The 24,853-nt window shown below is 37.2% G+C and overlaps 1 protein-coding gene across 3 annotated transcripts; it reads left to right on the top strand.

Annotated features, from left to right (window-relative positions):
• The first annotated feature begins 482 nt into the window (after positions 1–482).
• Positions 483–24,010, top strand: LOC121527625 (copine-3-like). 3 transcript variants are annotated; one of them, XM_041814643.1, is made up of 16 exons: positions 483–562; positions 4,895–5,076; positions 6,169–6,348; positions 6,509–6,583; positions 6,717–6,788; positions 7,479–7,559; positions 8,878–8,967; positions 12,652–12,750; positions 12,911–12,997; positions 14,165–14,224; positions 14,352–14,485; positions 16,470–16,524; positions 16,657–16,708; positions 17,215–17,348; positions 17,781–18,017; positions 21,402–24,010. In XM_041814643.1, exons 2-16 carry the CDS (start codon positions 4,915–4,917, stop codon positions 21,549–21,551), a joined length of 1,668 nt encoding a protein of 555 aa, XP_041670577.1. In that variant the 5' UTR covers positions 483–562; positions 4,895–4,914; the 3' UTR covers positions 21,552–24,010. The 3 variants fall into 3 exon arrangements, with proteins under 3 accessions (XP_041670577.1, XP_041670578.1, XP_041670576.1); XM_041814644.1 differs by lacking the exon at positions 483–562 and adding an exon at positions 18,121–18,235 and having other exon boundaries at positions 569–5,076; positions 21,402–21,536; XM_041814642.1 differs by lacking the exon at positions 483–562 and having other exon boundaries at positions 569–5,076.
• The last annotated feature ends 843 nt before the right edge of the window (positions 24,011–24,853 follow it).

Genomic DNA, 24,853 nt, shown 5'->3' with positions numbered 1-24,853 from the left:
ATTTGAATCACTCATTCCCCCTGCAATCATATTATTAAATCCTACTTAGGTCTTTATGTTTGTGTATTTCTTACAATATTTTGTCTTTTACCCTCAAAGACCATTTTAGTAGACTATTCTTTAATGTTTTTAGTCTATTTACTCATTTGTCAGCCTAATTTACATAAGCGTTGATTTTAGGTCTTGTGTATTTTTTAGCTTATTTTGCTGCTGTCTGTGTCACTGCGTTTTATCTCCGTTGTTATAAGCTGCCCCGAACTAATTGCTCCTTAAGGGATAAATAAAATTGCTGAATTGTACTGAACTAGACTTATTGTTTTTCTAGACGACTGTCATATCTAGGAAAATATGACTTGTAATTATTATACCTGCTTTGGGGTGATTTACACCAGGGAATTTTTTTCACTGGGCTGAGCATCCCTAAAATCCCCCCACCCCTTCCGTTATGTTACATCACGGTCCCTCTCTCTGACCCCGCCCATCTTACAGCTACCTTAGCTCTATGCCATTGCAACACATCACAACACGGGCAGGCGGCTAGCAGGCTAATTCCGCTTACCAGGTAGGGACTACATATTAAAATCTTAACTTGGCATTTCTTCATGCTCGCTGTCAAAGTAGATGTACAAGTTAACTTTTACATAGCTTTCATCGACTTGTGTGACTGACATGTACGTAATGTTACACTTTCTACGTATCATATGACCGTTAGCTTGTCAAACCGTGAATGGGCGTTGATCGTAACGTTAGACGAGCCGTTACACATTTACACACAGTGTGACAAGCGTAAATGTTAATGGCCTTTCAAGCAACAGCAAGAAATTAAGTACGTTACTTTCCTGTTCATTATGTTAACTAGGTTGAAAAGTAGCGTGATATTATATTTATTTCACACGTCATGAAACACGCTAAGTGCATCACCTTTATCCTTAATTATCGTTTAGCTACTTTATTTGTTCATTAATGTATCATAAAAGGCCTAATCAGTTTAGGACTGCTCCATGTACTGTATCGTCAAACTCAGTTCACACTTACGGCAGTTTGCTGCGGATGCCGCCGCCCAGTGCACTGTTTGGCAGCACTCTGTGCCTTACAAAGCTGTAATCTGACGGAAAATTACATTTTATCAGACTACTTAATTTTCCGAATTAACAAAATGAGCCTTAGGACTCAGTATGTATTTAATAGGAAATGTTTCTCAGTGATATTTACTAATGAGTCAGAAATAAAATATTTGTGTTATTTTTTAAATGGAGTTTGGTGTGTGGTTTAGTCCTCCTCATAGCCTGAACATACCTGGGTGTGAAGACATGGGAAATTGGCCAGATCATGTTAACTTCTGCTTAAGTATTGTAGCAAATGGCAAATGTTTATTAAGAAAAAATGACTCAATGTTAAAGTCATGACTTCAGTTGGCTGAAAAAAGTCAACACACCTCTCAGAACTTAAAAGGTGTTTGTTATTTAACAAAGCCAAGATGACTCATTTCAAAACTTACTCTCACATTTAATATCACATTATTGGGACATATAATATGTAAATTAAAATTGAAAAACAAGCAAAAAGTTTCTATTTGGAGGGGGAAACGGTTGCATATTGTTAGCCTCAGAAAAAAAGAAAAAACAAAACAAAACAAATTTTGGCAAACAGGATGTTTTTTTTAAATTTATACTGTAACAGTAAGTTCTACCACATATGTGAACAAGTTTCTTAAACAAGAAAAGCCACAACAAGGACTACATAACAAATGAAAGTGACTCAATAGATAATGAAGATTATAATTAATTTGATGACTTAGGTATATCGTGATTATTGACTGTAACAACCACTCTGATTGGCTGAGGATATAGGCAATAAGGCACAATGAATCAACAGCATTAGGAGAGTAGTATTAGGCAGATATCACAATTTGGCCTGATTTGGTTTAGACTGTATTATAACAATCATTCTTGTTGGAATAGGAGTGGCATATCTCACTTAGGCACACTTCCTTGCAGAAGCACCCAAAATTGTCTGATTGCAAAAACATTTCCTTTGCAATTGAGATGCACTGACTTTAAAAATCAGGGCCAAGGCAGATGCTTATAATCACAACATTTATTTCATTTAGGGCTGAAATGATTCTTCAAGCAGTGAGAGTCACTTGATTACAAAAAATCTTTGAGTCAAATTATCTGTGACTAGGCGTGGCTTAAGTTTGGGCATTGCGCTGTGTGTTGCATGGTGTGCTGTGTTTTGCATGGATGGTTTTATTAATATTATTATTATTTTTTAAACCTTTATTTAACCAAAAAAAAACATTGAGATTGAGATCTCTTTCACAAGAGTGATCTGACCAAGAGGACAGCAACACACGTCATAATATTTGTGGAACAATGCACTTGTTTTCGTGTAGCTAATGTGCAGTAAAGATGATGCAAGGTGTGAAAATCATCAAGGAGGAATGAGAGAAGATGATACAGTGATGGCAAAAGCTATGCTTCACAACAGATAAACATCTGCTGCTGATGCCGGCTCACAGCCACATTATCTGCTGATGGGAGATGTTTGTCAAAAGGGCTAATACTGGCCAACACTGATGTTAAATCTTGTGTGCATCCCAGAGTTTTCACTTGACTTTTTGCTGTCATTTTGACAGACATGGTCAAAATTTGATCATACCATTTTTTACAATCTTTACTTTTGACTTTCTCTCTTTAATAGTTTTTATATGATGATGAAAGATTACCTGTTTGATAGAATTCATATTAACAAAGCACCCTTTTCACAATATTCTATACAAAGAACAGTCTTTGAGGTTATACATGTTTTTTATCACATGGAGAGAAAAGAATAAAACCACAGCACAGTGTTAACTTCTCATGTAATTTTTCACACCATGAAAATGGAGCACAATCCCTGTCCTCCAGCAAGCAAAATGAGTTGTGCCATTTAAGATATTTCAGATTCATACAACTTTATTTATCCCAAAGAGCAATTCAGTTTCTGCAGTCTTCCAAGACCGTACAAATATTTATAAACAGCAACAACAGGAAATGTCAGAGACAGTAATAAATAAATCACCAGTACATAGACGATGATGCTCGTTGGCACGCAGACCCCCTCATGTGGCCCCTTTTAGAATGACACACCCAGTGTCTGTCAGGCAAGATTAAAATGCATGTTTAAGAATAACAGCAGGCAAAAGAAAAAAAAGATACACTAAGATGACATTATAAGTCTACAGTCAGAATGTGTGAAAGAGCCACCAGCACAAGAACACAGTTTAGACCACTCAGGAAAACACAAGTTTTCAATCATGACACTACTATCAAGGTTTTACAGTCTGATGGCAGAAGGAATGAAAGCTCTAAAACAGCAGTTTGTGCTCCTACAGGGCTTTATAAAGTGGCGGCCTGAGGGCATTGAAGTAAACTAAGAGGACAGGATATGGTCACAATGGAGAATTATTCCTTTAACTTTTTGGACCGCCTGTACTTCTCTCACAAAGAACACAGATCTCTCTGCTGGAATCCAATTATTTTGAAGCACTGATATCAATATTTAGTAGTTTGAAGAACACAGCTGATTCACAAGTTGTTAAAAGGCTGCCCTGTAGAGCCCTGTATGTTAATGCCTGCTCTGCTGGATGTCTGACCATTACCAGGCTGAAGAAAGGTGTGACAGAAGATGTCAGCATCTGCACAACTTTTGTCCATTCTTGTCAAATGGTCAGTCTTAAGAACACTGCATTCTATTTAATAAATTACAATAATGAAACTAGAAGGGACAATTTGATGTGACAGTCACATCCTCCTCATCATGCACAATGGCTCTGTCTGCACACATGTGGAGGAGCTGACAGCTACAGACTGATTTAACTACTAAGTTAACAGTGCTGAAAAAGTGGCCTATAACAGACTTTATTTAGGCTAAGCATCATTTATGAAGTCATACCTCTGATCCCTGGAAAATTTACGTGTGCGATCTCATAAATACTAGAGAGCACTCAACCTGCTCTCATCACCATTATTTACCCTTCAAGAGGCTGTCACTCTTTGTGATCAGGTAGATTGAATATGAAGAGAACATTATTTTCAAGAAATAAATGTGAAATGGCTCAGCCTCTTTGTGCAGGTGATTCTTTGCAGTGGCCTGCATCAAGATACATGCAAAATATTCAGAATAACTATGTCTTCAATTTAAAATCAAAGCCACCATTTAGTAGACAGTGTATAAAGTTTGTACAATGTGCTCATTGCTTAAAACGCTGCACAACGTTTGAAACATGCTGACCTTCTTCACCACAACATCAGCGGTGTCCCTCTGTAACTGATGTGCTCGGACATCTCTAGCCCGGCCCCTCCGTTCACTTTAAACACTCAGAAAGTGACGTGGGTTCAGTAAGCTACAATATCAAACTCAGGCTGGGATAAAACCTGTTTATCACAGGAATACTTTGTGATATTTAAAAACCTCCATCATGGACCATCTGTGCAAACTAGAAAAGGTCTATCTATGGGAGTGTGATGGCATGCAGGGTCATTCTCATTATTCCAGTTTGGTCAAGTGATGAACAGCCTTGAAAAATTTCTGTCAAAGATGGAGATTTTTCTGTGAATTCAACCTGTTTGGGTGACCCTGTTCTGTACAGCCATCTTCAGATGACTCCACAAATTTTCAAAAGGATTTAGGTCTGGGCTCTGCTTGGGCCTTTCCAGAACACCAGTCCTTCTCGCAGATGCCTCCAGGCTGTGTGCCAAAACTTGGCTGGTATTTGGAACTTAGGTCCTGACATTATAACTGCCTGCTGGACCAGATGAAGATTGAGAGAGTCCAGTCCAGCTGATTTCATGCTATATTATATATATATATTAAAAGTCTGTCTTTATGTGTTTCATTTGGTGTGTTTGAGTGCAAGTTGCTGAGGCTGTGATGGCGGCAGCCGGAATCCCAGGCTCAAGGGCCACTGACTGTGTGACGAAGGTGGCAATTAGCATCGCCTGCGAGAATCTGCTTGACATGGATACTTTCTCAAAGTCGGACCCGTTGTGCGTGCTCTTTATGACCAGCTCATCAGGACCTCATTGGACTGAGGTAAGGAAGTTAAAAGGCTGTTCTTCTGTAAATATATGAAGTATCTGTGAAAAGAAGGGAAAACAAAACTCTATTCATGCATGCACAACACTCCTGAAACATCCTGAAATTTTTGTAGTGACCTGCTCGTGGGAATGTCAACTGTTTTTTACTCACTTTTTTGTCACTCCCTCAACATTGTTCCTCTCTCCTAGTGTCCAATACAATTACATGCACATTTCCAATTTTGTAAATGAGGTGATGACTTTATTTAGCAACTTCTTGCAACTTTTAGGATAGCTAATAGCTACTTGCTCTATTGACATGTTCATATCACTTCTTTCATTGTGTAACTAAACACTGAACTCACAGGACACTGTATGGAATATGCTGTTGGAGGATTAAGTTTAGTTTAGCAGAAACATTCCTAAAGCGATTTAAAAAGACACTGTAAACACTCCTGTATTACACAAAAAGCCTGTCCTCATTAAGTATTGAATACAATACAATACAATACAATACAAGAACTTTATTCATCCCCGAAGGGAAATTTACTCGTCTGGGATTCTCATCTGTTTACTGTGGAATTATAAAGTAGCTGATGATAAATAGCTGATGAATAGCTGATGGTATGAAAGATTTTCTAAATCTTTCTGTCCTGCAGCGCAGGGATAGGAGCCGTCCACCACTGTTGTTTCTTTGCTCACTGAGGGAGATATGATGTGGATGATCCATGTTTCTCAGAATGGCCTCCTCCTTGCTCAGTGCATGTCTCTCCACCTCATCCTCCAATGAGTTCAATTTGATTCCAACCACAGAGCCAGCTTTTTTAACCAGTTTGTTCAGACGCCTTGCATCCTTGTGTTTAACACTGCCTCCCCAGCAGACTGCAGCATAAAACAGAACACTTGCCACCACAAACTGATAAAACATCTGCAGCATCTTATTGCAGATGTCTATTGATCGGAGTCTTCTCAGTCAAAAGAGGCGGCTCTGCCCCTTTTTGTAGATGAAGTCTACGTTTTTAGACCAGTCCAACTTACTATCCAGGTGTACGGTAGGTGTGTATGTGAAGTCACCTTTTAAACTAAAATATCTCTTTGTGTGCTTTAGATTGGCCGGACAGAGAAAATCCAAAACTGCCTTAATCCAAAGTTTTCCAAGACTTTTGTCATCGACTACTACTTTGAGATGGTGCAGAAGCTTAAATTCGAAGTCTATGACATTGATAGTGAAAACTGCAGTCTGCGCGATGCTGATTTCCTGGGAGAACTGGAGTGCACCTTGGGACAGGTTTGCTTCTTTTGCTACCCTGACAGATGTTTATTCCTTATACTTCTACTTTTCATTTAATTTTAGATTGATTGAACATATGAAGTGTCTGTGGCATTTACAGATTTTCAAACAGTTTTGCTCTTTTAAATTAAAATTGAATTTTATATTTTGTTTCTAGATTGTGTCCTCAAGAAAACTAACCAAGCCACTGTTAATGAAAGACAAAAGACCAGCAGGACGAGGAACTATTACTGTAAGTAACCTCAAACAGATTAATGGAAACATTTGAAAGATTTTGAATTTTTAAATCTGAGACTAGACTACAAGTTTCTTGGTTGATAGTTTTAACAAATTGTTGTTTTTTTTTCTTTCTTTTTTTTTTGTAGGTATGTGCAGAGGAAAGAACAGATAACAGGGTGGTGGAATTTGAAGCCTCAGCTAGGAAACTGGATAAAAAGGTACTGGCTATCATTAATGGAAAATTGATGTTTTAGAAATACAAGGATGCTAATGTCAATCAATCAAAGTTTATATACCACCTTTCAGATAATTAATTCATCCAGAATTGCTGCACAAAAAAAGAAATATGATCTTTTGTTGTGTATATTATATTTGCACAATGACTCCCAAACTGTCATTTTATATATTTATGTTTTGAACTGGTCTGATATAATTTTTTTCACATCTCTACATTTGAATGGTTGATTATTCAGAACAGTGGTTGAAGCTCACTTCCTCTCTCCATTATGTGGGTGCCAACTATGGAACATAATATACATAAGGTCAAAATGTGTATTTAGAGGTACAGTGCTGTGACGTACGAGGCTGTGCAAATGACCTAGATAAATGAAGGGCCCTGACAGTACTGGATGGACCCAGTGTTTTCTTTTTTCAATGGATGATTTAGGCACAAAATCATCTTCAGTCATCTTCACGGCTTTCATGTCTTTGTAGTACAAGACCATTTGCCTCATAGTGTAGATTTTCATAATGAATAGAAAAAAAACACATTAATCCCAGTGAGCAGTGTTTAATCAGTCAGCAAAGTAGACTTATGCATGACTTGCATTTCATCAATTGAATATTTGCAGTTTTGTTTTTTAGCAGTATTACTGCAAACAGGTTCTGATTTCAGTTTTTATGTCCAGGATTTCTTTGGCAAGTCTGACCCTTTCCTGGAATTTTATAGGCAGACAGAGACTGGATGGCAGCTGGCACACAGGACAGAGGTACTGAAATACACAATTTTTATATTTAAGTAAAACATCAGAGGTAGTGATGCTGTACTGAATATCATCACTGCTGTGATTGCGTCACAGACAAGAGGCTACAGATAAACAGATATTCATAAAAGATGATATTCAGTACAAAATCCAGACCTCGAGTGTGGAATTGCTTTTATACAACAGAAAATAATTATAAAAAGTGAAAATCAACAATAGATATTTTGTAGAGAAAGTATGAACCTATTTGGATTATTACCTGGTTGGAACTATTCCAGCCTTGTGCATAACTTAAGGGTTTTTGTAGATAAGAACTTTATGTATGTTCAAATTAGGCCAGGGAATGCCCAGGAAGGTTTTCCAAAAGACCATTTATGCAACAGCTGTATAAATGCAAAATATCATTTTTATGCCTTGGACTGTGTATTGTACCGCTCAGCATCCTCCCAAGACCAAGCTCTCTTCCAGCTACAACTGGCCTTTATCAATTTTCAGAAAAATTTGTATGAATTAAAACTTGTTTTAAATACAAACAGAACTCATGCTTTTTTAAATGCTAAATCTAAGCCACCTAAACTGGCCTTAATCCTCACTGCTTATGGTATGCAGACCAAGTATACTCCAGCTACAGATATCTTGGTATTTTGATCGATTAATTTCTTTTTAGTAACCCTCATATTCAGCTGATGGCTAAAAGGTTAAAATTGAAACTGGATTTTTATTTCAGGATCAAATCCTGCCTTTCTTTTGAATCTAAAGAGACTGGTTGCTGCCACTTTTATGCCTGTTCTGGACTAAAGCAGTTTTTTGTACAAGCATGCTCTAAAAGCATACATGCTAGTCTAGATACGATTTTTTTTACAGAGCTTTGAGGTTCATCACTAATTTTAAAGCCCTTGCCCACCACTGTTTGTTGTATGAACATGTCAGATGGACAGGGCTGTTCGCAGTCTTCTTTCATATGTTTTGACCTTCATCTGTCAGAAGAACTCTGAAAATTACCATCTTCAATCTCAGGAAGTTTTCTTACAGTCTGTTCCAAGAATCAGAACTGAACGTGGAAAAATGGCATTTAAATTTGCTGCTCCATTTTTTGAACAAGCACTGTATGTTTTTAAGAGGATGCTAAATTACATAGAATTAGCCACATCTGTTGTAGATGTTCTGCCTGATTTATACTAATATTTTTGTATAGATTTATACTTAATTTGATTTTTGATCTCAGTAAGGCTTTTCTTGTTAAATGAGGGTTAATAAGTTAAAGTTGCATGAAGGAGGAATATTGAGTTTTTGGCATTTATGTGTTTGCTCCTTTTCACTGTAGGTGGTGAAAAACAATCTAAACCCAAATTGGAGACCATTCCGTATCCCGCTGCAATCCCTCTGTGGAGGTGACGTGGAGAAACCCATTAAGGTAAACACACAGACAATAACCGACTGTGAGACATCTCACTGATGGCGAGGCAGTTCCTCTTTGGAGGAACTCATTTTATTGTTTTTATTACTTTTGTTCCACTAGTGGTGGTTGATGCAGCCTTTTAAAATCCTTCCTGTCCTATCCTCTTGGCTGTAATAATTTTGCAATCTGTTTAACAAACAAAAAAGCCACATTTGTTACTTAACACATATCAGTCCCACATACAATATGATGGTTAAATGCAAAAACAAATAGAAGCCCTGGGAAATGGGCATCTGAAAACCATAACACAAGACAAACATCTGTGAAAGTTTGGTAAGTGCCAATATTTAAAAGCATACACAGTGCTGGGGGTAGCACATTACAAAGCTATCTGTAAGAGTACTCAGATTACTTTTTTTGTTGAAAAGTTGCACATTGAATTTGCAAATCAAGTGGTCTTTTCCTTTTTAACTGAAGTAGTTAATTACTGAAAAACAGCCTTATTTCCCTAGAAAAAAACACAACTGTGTCAGCGTGCGTATGTAGGACAGCATTAAACTGTGTTATTATCCGAACTCTGGATGAAATGGTAGAGGAAAACATATCAGCAAAATGTCAGTTCAAGAGCTTGTGCTGTATGTTTTCATTGAAACAATAGCAGTTTCACTGAAGCACACAGTCTGTGTGCCTCATTGAAAGAGCTGTGCCTTACACCAGCTATGTTTACATCGATCACTTGTAATCTGAATAAATGCCTGATATGAATAAGAATGCTTCATATAAACACTTCTTTCGGAGTAGCCACCCAGAGTGGCGTTTCCACTGTCATCTCCACAGACTTAAGTAGGATCAGCTCCAGGTGGTTCTGACCACACCAGAGGACAGCTGTTCCACCTCCCATCTGTATGCAGACTCGTCTCTGTCACAGATGATACCAGTGTCAGTGGTGTAGTCTGCAAACTTCAGGAGTTTCACGGTGGGGTCCCCTGAGCTGCAGTCATTGGAGAAGAGCAGTGGGGAATGGACACACCCCTGGGGAGTGTCAGTGCTGCTGGAACAGGTGCTGGATGTGATGCTCCCCAGCCTGACCTGCTGCAGCCTGTCAGTCAGGATGCTGTAGATCCACTGACAGGTGGAAGCTGGCACTGTGAGCCTGTTGAGCTTCTGGTTGAGGATTTTAGGGACTATGATGTTGAACACTGAGCTGAAGTCTACAAACAGGATCCTGGCATAGTTCCCTATCTTCCATCTCTGAAAGAGCTGTTGCACATCCTCATCACCGGTCTTTAGAGCAGGAGGGGAATTGGGGGGTGGGGTCAGGCAGTCCTATTTTATGGGTGGATGAGTCCTTTTAAAGCCTGGTGTAGAAGCTATTTAAGTCGTCTGCCAGTCGGGGGTTTCCCACAGGTAGGGGTGATGGTGCCATTCTGATCTTCTTTGCCAGCGGGTTTCTGGCCTGTTTATACAGGAGTCGATCTCCACTTCTGTAGGCCTCCTACTTAACCTACTGCAGCTTCCTCAGTTTTGGTGTAAACCAGGGTTTGTTGTTGTTAAATGTGCAGAAGGTTTTGGTGTGCATACACATGTGCTCACAAAAAAACAGATGTAGGATGTCACACCGTCAGTCAGTTGATTAATGTCTGGAGATGCATCTTCAAATACATTCCAATCAGTGCAGTCAAAGCAGGCCTGTAGCTCCTGCTTTGACTCACTGGGACATTTATTATGCTGTCTATATTTAGGTAGTTCCTATGTCCGACTCTGTTAGAATCCCCAAGAATAACAAGCAGGGAGTCTAGGTGTTTCTTCTCCACATCTGTAATCTGATCAGCCAGGTGTTGCAGCGCCTCCGTCATACACACCTGAGGTGGGATATTAATACTGACCTGAATGCTCCCGTGGTGAATAAAATAGTTTACAGTTAATGAAAAGAGTCTCTAAGTGAGGGTTGACGATTTCTTCAACATTGTGACATCTTTACACCAACCTTCATTTATATTCAAGCACATAACGCCACCCCTCGTCTTCCCCAAGAGTTCCGAATTGCATTCCGCTCTGTAGAGCTGGAATCAGCTGTAATGTGCTCTCTGGGCAGGGGATGCTTGAAAGTCCATGTTTATCAAGTTGAGAAGCAGCAGTTCATCCATCTCATTAGCCAGAGAGCAGACGTTAGCCAGATGTATTGACTAGAGAAGAGTGCGAAATCCCCGCTGCCTTAGCTTTATGAAGTACTGAGGCTGCCATCTGTAGCAATCTTGGATCAGCACAGTCAATAAAGGGGTTTAATAGTTGGTTTAGCAAAGTCCTCAGACGTGTTATTTTTCTTTGTCTGTGATTCAGTTATGTTAAGAGTTACTTTCAAAAGTAATGCTCCCCAACATTGGTATACACATATGTATACATAAGGGGCTGATCATCTGAATAATGAAATGTGTGTTGGCGTTAGTTTACATCCTTGTGTTTTTTTTCTAACCCCATAAATGCACACATTATCAGGAAGTGATGCTTTCAAGTCCACAGAGCAAGTGAGTTTCTGTCTCCATCAGTGCCCATTCTCTTTGTGGAGCATGCAGTGTGTGCTTCACAAGGTGGTCTACAGTCATAGATGCATCTTTTCTATCTTATCTATCTTATAGGTATATGTTAATGATTTAAGGAACTTGGCTCATTGGTTAACTTACCTGTCTTCTTATTCTGTTTGATCAGTGACTATCAGAGGGCCACTAGCAGAGAAAAATGCTTCTAACATCTCTTTTCACACAATTGGTTAAAGATGTGGTGAGGATTTTTATTTAGTTATAAAACATATTGATATTATATTAATGACTCTCTAGGACCTAAAAAAGAAAAACTGAGACTGCTGCCAAAGACTCAGTACCAGACAAAATGATTTACTGTATAAATAACCTCCCTTCCTGCATTTTCCAAAACAAAGATTCTCTTGGTGAAAGAGTTGACTGGCAAAGAAAGCTGAGTGGTGTGTGTGTGTGTGTGTGTGTATGTATATATATATATATGTATATATATATATATATATATATATATATATATATATATATCTATATATATATATATATATATATATATAATTTAATTTATACATTTTTCTGTTGGAATAAAAAACCCTCCATGGGCACTGGTTTAACAGGTGCCCATATACTGTCACTGCTAATGGCCACTTTGAATAATCATGATTTTAGTAATCTGCTAAATATATTTTTTTTTCAACTGGTAGATTAACCAATGGGACAAGCTCTCAAACGGTCAGCACTGTCCCTAAATATAGATCCCTTCCTTTGTTATCCATGAGCTTTCCTGGTTCTTCATCTTGTAGTCTAACTGTAGCATCACACAGTTTTAGTCTGCACTCCATGATGTCTCTACACCTGTTTGTCTTTTCCCTGTTTCTTAACACTAAAGGTGCTCAGAAGCAACAGGGTGCAGATTCGGATCAGGTATATCTCTCTGGTGGAGTCAGTGGGGTTGTTCTGATTTAGTTAGAAGACTTTTGTGTGTTTTCCCCCTAGTTTTCTAATGTTGGAATCTTATCCTACGTCCAGATTTCCTCCCCTAAAGCATGTTTTTGTGTGTTTGGATTTTTCAACTCTGATGATAGTTTATTTGTTAATTGGTAAAATATTTGTGTCTCAAATATTAACTGAATATGCTGTGTGTCTTCTGACTGGCTTTGTTTCTCAGGTGGATTGTTTTGACTACAACAACAGCGGATCTCATGACTTTATTGGATGCTTTGAGACAACACTTGTACAAATACAGCAGGCATCACAAACATATGCTGTGAGCTCACTTTCTCCTTTTGTCAGATTGATGTTTTTCTAAAAGGAAAATGATATTTTATCCATTTCTCCTAAAAAACACTCAGTAAAGCATCCCAGGTGTATATAAATTGAATATATACAATGTTTATACCTGACATTTATGTTTTTGCTTCTCTCAGGCTGAGTTTGACTGCATCAACAGCAAGAAGAAACAAAAGAAGAAAGGATATAAAAACTCCGGTGTTATCATTATAAAAAAGTGCCAGGTACTGTGGATTCATTTTTAGGCTGTTCTGTATTAAAAGTTTTCTTATTCTGGCTGCTCTTTGGATGATAATTGGTCAAATTTTGGGGACGATCCCTCTCTAGATTTTTTGGTTACTGATAAATGTAAAAGCATTTTCTACAGGATTAGGGCCAGAGGTAAATGAAAAAATAGTGCTGGGCACGTGGAAATTTAAGTCAAAATGATGAAAAAAAAGACAAAATGTCAAAATTAAAGCTGAAAAAACTTTTTCAGAAAAAAGTTTGAATTTTGAGTAAAAAGTAAAAACTTGATATAACAAACAGCTGATCTTAGACACTGTGTGTATGAGCTAAAGGAGAAAGAATCTCTTCGTTTATAGTATATAGTAATGCTATGCATTCATTCTTGAAATCTTGACATTTCGTCTTTTTTCTTGTCATTTCCGTTTTTTATTGAAACTGTATTTCAACTTTTTCCCAAATTTTGACTTTATTTTAGTCATTTTGACTTTAATCTCCAAGTGACCTGCATTATGTTTTTCCTCCACTAGCCCTAATCCTCTTTTTGGACTTTTTTGGGAAGCCTTTGCTGCTTGTTCTAGAATTATATTTGCTGTTATTCCAGGAATTCTTTATAAGATGTTGGCTTAGTTGGTTGCTTTGTCAGTTTTCTCTGCCCTCTTTTGCACCCAGCATTAGTTTTTAAGCATAATGTTGACAGTAAGTCCCAGAATATAGAAATTGTTTCCATTATGAAGCTGCCTCTCAGTTTCAGAGTTTTAAACTTTGATAAGAAACTAGTAAAAATAAAAAAGTTATTGATACCTGTTCCAGTGCCACTGCAACAAAAGATAAGTCCTAGGTACCCAAAATAGGGTAAACATTTGTTTTATCTACAAAGTTATTCACAAACTCTGGCACACTGTCTAAATTGCACAAAAACTTAGACAATGTAATGTATGTGTGCAATTTAAATGGTGCTTTCGTACCAGGAGAAGACTGTGGTTGAAATGTGATTTTAAAAACATGATACAGAAAAGCATCAAAGTACTGCAATATTTTACAGCCAAAGCATTTAAGATGTATTTCATTTTGCTGACATATTTCATTTCAAGATACAGGAAACACATTTGTTACTCCATCACATCTATATAATGTTAATCTGATCTTATGATATTTATTTTCAGGTTGTAAAGGAGTACACGTTCCTGGATTACATAATGGGTGGCTGCCAGATCAACTTCACTGTTAGTATTACATCTTTCTTTCTGGATCTTAGTTTTTATTATGAATAGACAATAATTATTAATGAGAAAGTTATCAAATCTCATCCTATATTCTCTTTATTAATTAATCCCTTTTCCCCTGGGCCAGATTGCAATTGATTTCACTGGCTCTAACGGGGATCCAAGTACCCCTCAGTCTTTGCATTACATCAACCCTCATGGCTTCAATGAATACCTGGCTGCTATCTGGGCAGTGGGTAACGTCATCCAGGACTATGACAGGTACAAATATTGTTGTAGAGTGTTACAGTTATGCCATCCAGGTGGATCCATGAAGCAATGTCAAGTTTGAAATACCGTAAAAAAATCACTTTCCAGGGACACATCTCATCTTTCCAATTCCTAATGATTCAATATTGACAAATAACTCAGGCTTACCATCATCATCATTTTTCCAGCACATAAAACTGTAAGTTGACAGCTATTGTAAAATTTCTTAACACCGTAGCTCTGAGCAAGGTCCGCTCGTAGTTCTGGTAAAACCACGGCCCTGTGTCATAAACTTGTATGATACATTTTCCATGACAAGCAGAAACACTTTAGGCAACAGTGTATCTACAGCCTCCTCAAGTATTTTTGTTTGAAGATGTAGGCTAGATGTAAGATGCAGATATCTGTAAGCACATTGAACCAGAGAACATATTTACATGAAACAGTGACACTGTTGGTGTCTGCTAACAGAGATTCCAGATGATGCAGGATTTCATACACCTCGCTATTGACCTGAGGGTTACACAGGGCAGTTCAGGGCTTCACATGTGTAGGTCCAGTTATTGTGTTACAGCCATACTTAAAAAAATGAAAATTCCCTGTCCCTCTGCACAGTCAGCATGCACTTCCCTAACTGTTTAGTTAGTATAACTGCCTTCAAGTCTTAGTTATTGTGTGTTAGCATGTGATTATTCAAGGCTTGGAGATGCCAAAGTCTAATAGAAGAATACATAGAATACATTAGATGGATGAATTAAAAGTTAAACCTGTTGTTGCTGTACAGGGACTGAGACAGAGAGATGAAGAGGTCAGAGTTCAGAATCATACAGACAGGTTTTGGTCAAAGGTCATGTAATTAAAAAAAATGTTTTCCAGTTTTTGGGATGGTATTAGATAGGGGATGTCTATTGTGGATTTAAAATACAGAAAGTGAATCTACCTGCTATGCTAAAGTCCAGATAATTTGGAGTTTTTTTCAAGTGATTTCAAGTGAGCATAATTCTGGCACCATCAGGTTACCTTGTGAATGATTATACTTTACGGTGTTTTCACAGCAAACCTGTTTTGGTATTCCTAAATTGCAAGAAATTTCAACCAGTTTGAGGACTTTTTTCTGATACATCAAACATGTTGGTGATAAATGTTCCTTTGTGAACACAAAAAATATGAAATTTGACATTAATGCAGGAGTAATGTGCTTGTTATTTCCTATAGAAAGGAAATATTTCTTTCTTCCAATATTGAATATTTTTTATGGATGCCAAATAACACCAGAATACAAGAAATCATTTTTGTCAACATATTAGCTTTCAAGTATTAATAGTTTGTGTAAATTCACTTTGTTTCAATAAGAAAAGCTTAATTGTGAAACTTGATTATATAATTATACAATTGTTTATTTCTGAAGAGACAAATATTTTACTGGGGACCCATTCAGTTTTGAAACTGCATGTCCCTGGGACTCATTTTATTAATAACCTATCAACATCAATAATAGATCAGCCTGGCCACATTCTCTCCTCTGACTTTTCTCTCATGCCCTCTGGGCGGTGCTATCATGCAACCCCAAGGAAAACAAACAGATACTCAAACTCATTTATCCCTTTAGCTATCAGGCTGCTAAATGCTGAGAGGTAAACTGAAACTGATTTGTGGCTCATGCTAAATTTGGAGTCTCAGGTGTGTCTTACTTCTTAATGCATCTTTGACATTGTATTTATTTTATTTATGGTCTTTATTGCTGATCCTGCTGATCTGATGGCACTGACATGTGAATGTGGTTGTCTATATGCTGCTGTGAATGTTTTGCATTTGTTTGTTTTTGTTCCCTAATTGTTTAGATTGTTTCAATAAGGCAGGGTGAACTGTAAACTGAATTGCCCTTCGGGGATTAATAAAGTCCTCTGAACTGAACTGAACTGAACATGAACATCACTGCATTTTTTGTCAAACCTTTCAAACCCTAATTACAGCTATTTTTCTTTTTTTTGTGTAGTGACAAGATGTTTCCTGCCTTTGGATTCGGAGCTAAGATCCCGCCTACGATGCAGGTGATTGTTTTACATTCGTTTTAATGAACATTAACATTTGTCAAGAGTTTTCTCTGTGATTATTACATAAATTAAGAAATATTTGTCTTTGAATGTAACCAAGATACAAACCCAGTATTGTTTGTGTTGCAGGTCTGTCATGAGTTCCCCATTAACTTCAACCCATCAAACCCGTTTTGTGCAGGTAATAAATGTGTCAAGCTAACTTGAACTCAGACTGCTGCATTTTTGGAAAAAATAAATTGTCTAAGGGCATCAGAAAAGCTTTAGACTCTAATGCAGTTTGTTTTCTAAGATTTTTATATTTTTCTAATCATCAGCAGTTGTTTTGGGCTCATAAATTTCACAGAATTGTACAGGATACAAAGCTGTTTGTTCAATTTGATCAGGTTTCAATTCATCCAACAGAGACTTAGTTTGCTCCTCATTTCTGTCTGATATTGTTGTGGTTATAAAAATCATATAGCAGTAATAAAATACAAATGCACTGAAACTGCATTCTTATATCATTTGTTTCAACATTTCATCGGAAATGTAATGTCCCCCTCACATTGTCTTTGGCCAATAAATTGACAGTAGATTGTCTTGGATTCCTGTGCTGATAGTGTCCGTTTATGCTGAATTATGTATACATTATGTCAAATTATACTCAACATATCCAGATTAACTTTGTTTTGCTTTTATTTTAAGGTATAGAGGGTGTGGTCCAGGCCTACCAGCAGTGCCTTCCCCAGGTGAGGCTTTACGGTCCCACAAACTTCTCCCCAATCATCAACCATGTTGCCTGTTTCGGCAGGCAGGCTATCCAGCAAAATACTGCCTCTGTAAGTGACCTACAGTCTAAAATCAAAGTACTGCAGTGTGAAAATGTTTACATCAGTGAGGTTTTTTTTAAAGTTTGTTTTAAGGGAAGTTCATAAACAGAAAACAGTTCCGCAAAGTTAGAAAAAGTTCAATTTTTACACAAATCACTGAAATTTAAACAATAGTCTAATCAGAATAAGGCTGGAAATACACTTTGACATTGATTAAAAACTCTTAAATCAGATTGTTGAAATTGAAGGTCATACATGTTTTAAAAAGTCAGATTTTTGCCTGCAAGGGGTCTAAAATTTAAGATTGAGCTTGGAATGATGCAGAACGATTTTATGTGGTTGAAGTAATGTTGCATTTGCGAACATAGCTTTTTAAGTTAGAACTTAAACTTACAGTGATTGCTGTGTTGTTTTTCCTCTCTCCACTATAAAACGTCACAGCAATACTATGTGCTGTTGATCATCACTGACGGAGTGATCACTGACATGGACGAGACTCGCAATGCCATCGTCAATGCCTCCCAACTGCCCATGTCCATAATCATTGTCGGGGTTGGGGGAGCCGACTTCAGCGCCATGGAGTTCCTGGATGGAGATGATGGGATTTTGCGCTCTGCTACAGGACAGGCTGCCATGAGAGACATTGTGCAGTTTGTTCCTTTCAGGCAGTTTCAAAATGTAAGCTACATCATTGAGGAAAGGCTGCATGCATGCACCACCCAACCCTCTTTATAACGCTGAAACCATGCCTATGTTTAAATGTTTGCACGTCTTATTTCAGGCAGGCACTGCAGCCCTTGCTCAAAGTGTTCTGGCAGAGTTGCCTGACCAAGTGGCCTACTTCTTCAATTTATATCACCTGAAGCCCCCCAGCGAGCCCAACCCCTCCTAGAAATGTAGGATTATCCCTGCGACCCGGGTCCATTCCTTCCCACTTGCATTTATTCCAAGGCTGCATGAATTTCTGTAAAAATGTCATCAAACAACCAAATTAGCTTTTTTCACCACCCTGCTTCTTAAAGGTCTTTTAGTCTGTATGAGCCTTTGAGACACTTACTCTACAAGTAATGTCTGGAAGAGTTGCTGGCTAACTGCACTTTGTGATTGTGTAAGTTTTGAAAAAATTAATCTCATAGAAGGTATGCATTGATACCACTTTTCCATTGAATGATGCCCCCTCAGCCAAACTGAGTGTCAAAATGTTCTGACACACAGCTACCTACATTAGGACAACATGAATGATTAAGGAGAATATCAGCTTAAATTAAGGATGTTTTAACTCACCTGGGATCTGTACTATTTACTAAAGACACAGTAAACCATGGATAGCAAAATGTGGCCTGAATTGGCTTTCCTAACATTTATGTGTATCTCATGTCAAAGCCTGGGAAGTGTGCAAAGCAAAGTCTGAAGTACACATGTACACGTATGCCCACTTTGATCGCTTTTGGGTTCAAAATTGAATAAACGTCCTTCATAGTCAGGATTTATACAGTTGTTTCTTTGTATTAACATTAGTATTTAGCAAAATAAAAGTAAAATGAATTGAAGCAGTTGATTTAATTTATGACAAATATATATGGACTAATAACTTATATTTCTCTGTAAAACCAGACATATTAATGGGACTTTGTAGGGTATAATGTCCAAGTACAAAAATATCTATTTTCCTAAGATGCTTATGTCATTGTTCTGTCACTTTATGGCTTTCCCTGAAACAGAAAGGTTAAAACAAGAGGAGGGAGAATGGGTTTAGATTATATTTATCACCAACTGATTGCATGAAGGTTTGATGATATGATACCCACAATGTGTGCTACTGCAACTACACTGCTTAGTCCTCTGGCTTTATTAATGTAACATTACGACTCTAAACTTTTCTGTTAACATATTTCCATCAGCTGAGGGTCTATACTGCCTACAGTGAAGAGATGGTACATTTTAGCTGATTTAAAGCCTAGTTTGGCTGACTTTCACCTGATTCCTGACACCAGTTTGTTCTTCTGTCATTCAGTGGCTGTAACTGCAGAGAAACCTTTCTACCGTGACATCACATGCATACCCTCTGTACCTTATAATCTAAACTTAAAATGCAAGATGCTATATAAATGCTAGTACTGAGATTTATTTCAAGGCTTTCTGTTAAACTAAGCTTCTTCTCTCAGTGTCTGCCAGTGTTTTAAGAGATCCTACAGTTTTAATGCTTTACATTTGTATTCCTGAACAAAACCAAATAATTTACAAAAGTATTTTGATGTTTTGTTGAAGTACACACAGTTAGATTTTCCATTAAATGTCCTCATTATAGCAGGATATTCTGCTGCTAAGGTGCCCTTTAAGGCTATATATTTACTTAATTTAGAGCCGAAGTTATCTTAAAGCTTTTATCAGTTTTTTGTATTTATTTGTTGATAATCCAATCAATGCAAATAAGAATTTGCAGATCTATTTAATAGACATGTGGGAAAGATTAGAAAAAAAGAATCAAGAGTTGAACAAAGACTACATTTTCTTACTCAGATTCATGCATTCGTTGGCAACACTACTTACATAAGGAAAGGCTTTATGACAGTGTGAAGCCAGGCTGCAGCTAAGATGAAATAGGAAGAGTGATAGATGGACACATCAATTGAATACTGTTTATGACAGTCCTTAGTCTTATACATGGAGCTTAAAATGTGTAACATTTTGCATGGTTTCATTTCATAAACAGGCCCCAAAATGTTTAAAACAAATACAGCTCTGGAGAAAATAAGTGGACCACTGTAAAATGCACATTCTCCAGTCCTACTATGTATATATTTGTAATGAAATAAAAATATTTTTCTATTGAATACACCATTTCCAACAACCTCTAAAATTTCAGACACAGTGTTTGTGTTTGAATACTGGAATAGAAGAACTTCTGTGTACGTGGAGATGCTAATTTAAGTAAAATTTGGAGTGGTCCCTTAATTTTTTTAAGCAACCTCTTCAAAATTGTTCCAACAGATACTGGTTTCTAAGCTCCTCTGAAGTCTAAACAAGTAATATTATGTTCTTTAAATTTGAACTAGTTTTATTTACAGAACCTAAACGAAAGTATTTTATTTGGGCATTCAGAGAAATTATATATATAAAAAAGTTTAAAAATCACTTTATTCAAACACCTGTTAATAGTTGAGCCAGAGGGAAACACATTTTTTTGCAATGGTTTCTTGATTTTTTCTGAAGCTATGGGATGAGTATTAGACTGTCAAAAGCATTAAAAAATGAAATTAGTTTAAGAATTTCTGACATTAATTATGATTAATTACATCTTCTTTTTTAATCACATTTTAAAATTCCACTATTTTGCATTGTTTTTGCGTCATTTTTTGATTTTCCTAATGTGTCTGACTAAGGGGACTTGACTTCCTGTTTGGATACAGTCCTGCTTTTATTGGTAGATCAAACCATGAAGTTGACCACAGAAAAAAGAACTTGTGGGTTGAGAAGGAAAAAATGGAAGAGTAAAAAGTGAAACGTATGGTAACCCAATGTAAAGATGACTTTTTGCTTGTCCACTGGGCTGTCTGTGAGTTTTTAAAGAGAAATGAGATGTTAAGAGGCAGTGTTGGACTTGTTTTACCTCACTTTGGCTGCAGGGAGACACTGACGGGGCTGAACCAAAGTAGTGAAAGGGGCAATAGAGCATGCGATTAATCATGATTAGAAGAAATGGTGCTCTAAATGTGGATCTTAATCTCAATTAATGGGATTTATCTTGACAGCCCTAATTATTATTTATTTATTAGGCCTGTTGTCATAAAAACAACTGCTTTGAGCATCATTTTGCTTGTTTTCATTGATTTGCTCTTTACAGTAGAGTGCTGTCATAGTGATCAGTAGTTTGCTATTTAGAGTTATGCATCAACCTTTGTACTAATCATAACTAAACATTTACTTGATCCATGCAAGCTTTACACATTCCCGGCTCACTCTGCTTCTCTTATTTTGCTGCTTCATGTTTCCCGGCTTTATCCCTGTTCATTCTCAAATGTGTTTCTCGCTCTCACCTCATCACTGTGTCTCTTCTCTCAGGGTCCTCAGGAAATTCTCGCTCAGAGCGTGCTGGCTGAAGTTCCCGGCCAGGTCACGGGCTTCTTCAACACTATGAGACTGGGACCGCCTAACAGCAACACTCCTCCACTAGAGATTTCAGCATCTGCACCTCCGAGTGATGCATCCTGACTTGGACCAACCCCTCTCTTTAGCGCACTAGTAACTGCATATGCACAAACACTCAATCTTTTATTGATATTTTATTATTATCTTATATATGCATGTAGCCTTCAGTCATGTTCTTATTTGTTATTACCAACAGTATGACGCATAGTGCACTGATATCATCAAATGTGTCCTAGCATCTACTAATAAGCACTAAACATAAAATATGATGTGACTTCTACACATAGTCACTGTCTCAAGTGCCAGACATTTTTTACATTAAAAATTTGTATATTTGATTAATCGGAAGAATAATTATTTGAAACAAGTGTTACTTAACACAAGCTTTTTTTTTTTGAAAACCCGAGGCAGCTAACATCAGCCTTTTCATTAACAATATGTCAAGTCTTTTTGACATATGCACCCCTGAAAGTTTCTAGAAAATCTAAAGACACCTTTCCTTATCTCCTCATCTTTCCTGTTTACTGATGCAGCTCACAGTGGGTGGGGATGTAGCTCACCCTAAAAATTTCAGAAATTTTCTGCAGTTCTGTGCATTTTTGAAAACACCTTAACATCTGCTGAACTCTGCTGAATTTGCTCCTCGTGACCCTTTTAGATTCCCTTCAGTTTCTCCCTGAAGCTGAGTATACACTGTGTTATTTCAGACTTATTTCAACCCAATTTGATTTTAAAGTCAAGCAGAATCTTACACTAACACGAACATGCTTTGCTAGCTCAGTCTTATAATAACTAAGGTAATGTGTGGAGAATGATGTCTTTTTCATGAACAAATTAAGCCATAACTGTCTTGAGTTTTTCATGTATTAGCAAGTATAGGTGCCATGCATCCTGCATGGGTACAAAGCTGATGGAGGGGACAGGAGTATTTAGACTGATGTTTCTGTGTGAAAAGTAAAAAAAGAATACAAGGTAATCTTTTCCACAATTCGCAGCATGATTTTATCTAACTTAATATTCTGCTTTGAACAAATGTTTGCTGGCATTTACAGCAAAATTACATTTCCCATTTCACATTTACCTGCTTGGCATGTCCAACCGTTTGCAATTTGAAGAAGTGGATCACAGACAACATCATCAGACCTTGATTTTTATATGTGACTGCTCTGTGTAGACAGGTGCTACCTTTGCCAGGGACATTCCCTAAAGGTCCCGTTCATTGCAAATCTATGGTCTGAACCAGGCTTTAGTTGAGCAGAAATCATTGGCAATCATCGCCTATCATTGTATTATAGTTGGTATATGCCTTTAGGAACGAGCATGAATTCCCCTGTAATTCAGATGAAGTCCCAAGACTTCCTTTTCAATGTAGCATTTATGTCTGTAACGTAATTGCTGTCATTTATTTGTCCAAAACATCCCGGAGTACCATCGTATTAGTTCAACAGCAGAATGTCCATAAAACAGCAGCTTTTCTCATGCTCACGTTGGCAGTATGAGCCTAAAATGTCATGTTCTGATGTGTTTCTGGAGGTAGGTAGTAGTAATCACCAAGCACATGAACTGGAGTACTTATAGATCTGACTTCTGCCTTCATCTGTGGGGGAATTCAAAGGAAACTGTACTGGCAACTGTGGGTCAGTGGTTGAGTTGCTTTAATTATGTTCACCAATTCACAACAATGATCTTTCCTGATTTAACACATACAGTGTGAGCACATAATTCATGAGCTTTGTTCACATCAGAAATAATGTATTCGCTTAGTGTGACCTGATGTTCCACTACAGTAATTTCATAATCATACAGTATATTCTGACCTAAAAACAATCATCTTTTGTTAGTTTTCATGCTTACAAATTTCTCTCATCAATGAAGAATACCTCTTTTAAATCATGGACAAATCTCTGGGTGCAGAAAAACAATTCGGACTTGTTTACATACCAGATGCCTACACAGTGGATCAACAGGTTTGTTTAAATGAAAATCTCCAGTAGCTTTACACAGCAGGAGCTTTAATATTGTGTCTGTGCTGTCTTTTTTTTACCTTAATCAGTTTCTTTTTTTTAAATGCAGTTATTTAATTGAATAACAGACTTTTTATAATGCATGCAAAGGGGATACCTGGAAACAATTCTTATCAATTACTGCATGTTTACACTTCTCTATGTTAGATATTTACAATGTCTTAAAAAAAAAAGAAAAAAAAACCTTCAACCTCACACTCGACCAGACTGTTAAGAAAATTACCTGATATATTTCACTAAATGTCAAAGTATTATTGTGTTTTTTGTTTTTTTTTTGCACCAATGACATTGCTTTGTATAAAGCAGGGGTCTTGTATACCAGTCTTTGTCATACAGTAGATTATGATCTGACCAGTATTTGATGTAAATATGATTTTACAAAAGGAAGAAAATCGCCAGCTTTTACTACATTATGTTAAAGACTATTATTTGAAAGATGTGTGTTTATGTTTGTACTGCTGCCTTCTGTCTACTGACATTAAAAATCTATATGTATTTTCACAATGAGCATCCTTTGATTGAATTAAATGTGTGTAATGGGGTGATAGGGTTCACTCATGTCCTTAGTTTGGACTTTAAACATGTAGTAGAATTAAATACACAACATTCAGTAACAAATCCACAGAGCGGCACAGAAACCTGCCTTTAACCTTTGTGCTATATCTAATACAAAACGTTCTTAAGATAATTCCCCTCACTTCTCTTGACCAAATTAAGACAATCTAATACCAAGTCACTGCAGTAGTGAAACTGATCTTTTTGATGTCTTTTTTTAATTGAGTGATGCAAGACAGAACATGACAAAGTGAAGGACAACAGACTTGCAATACTTGCAGAAAGATGCAACAACACTGCATCCAAAAAGTACAGACAGTGGAAACAAAACGAGACAGACAAGCAGGGACGCATAACATTGTCAGCTTTTAAGTTTGAAGGTGTTGAAGGGCTATGTCTATGTGTGTGTATGTGTGTATAGGTGTGTGCATGTGTGTGTGCACTGATTTGTTTAGGGGAACATAAAGTAAAAGTGAGGGTATTGGTTGTCAATTTAAACTGGGATTAAGATGTATAAATACATTAAAGACAGGAAGAGATACGCTGAAAAATGCAGTATATATGGAATACATATGGAAACTTACATATGGAAAGACAGAACAAAAACAAGAAAAAGTGGAATAAAACAAAAGGGCTTTAAAGGGAAAAAAGTGTAGTAATAATATGTAGGGGTTCACCTGTGTAGTGTAGTAATAACATAGATGGGGTCAACTGTTGGCAATCTGTCATCTGGTTGTGCCACTCCCAGACCCAGAGGGAGGGAGTATGCATTTATTGTTATTGTTA

Source organism: Cheilinus undulatus, linkage group 19 (assembly GCF_018320785.1).
Source record: "Cheilinus undulatus linkage group 19, ASM1832078v1, whole genome shotgun sequence".
Taxonomy (NCBI): Eukaryota; Metazoa; Chordata; class Actinopteri; order Labriformes; family Labridae; genus Cheilinus; species Cheilinus undulatus.
Note: the sequence above shows the minus strand (reverse complement) of the source record. Positions and strands in the feature narration are given on the sequence as shown.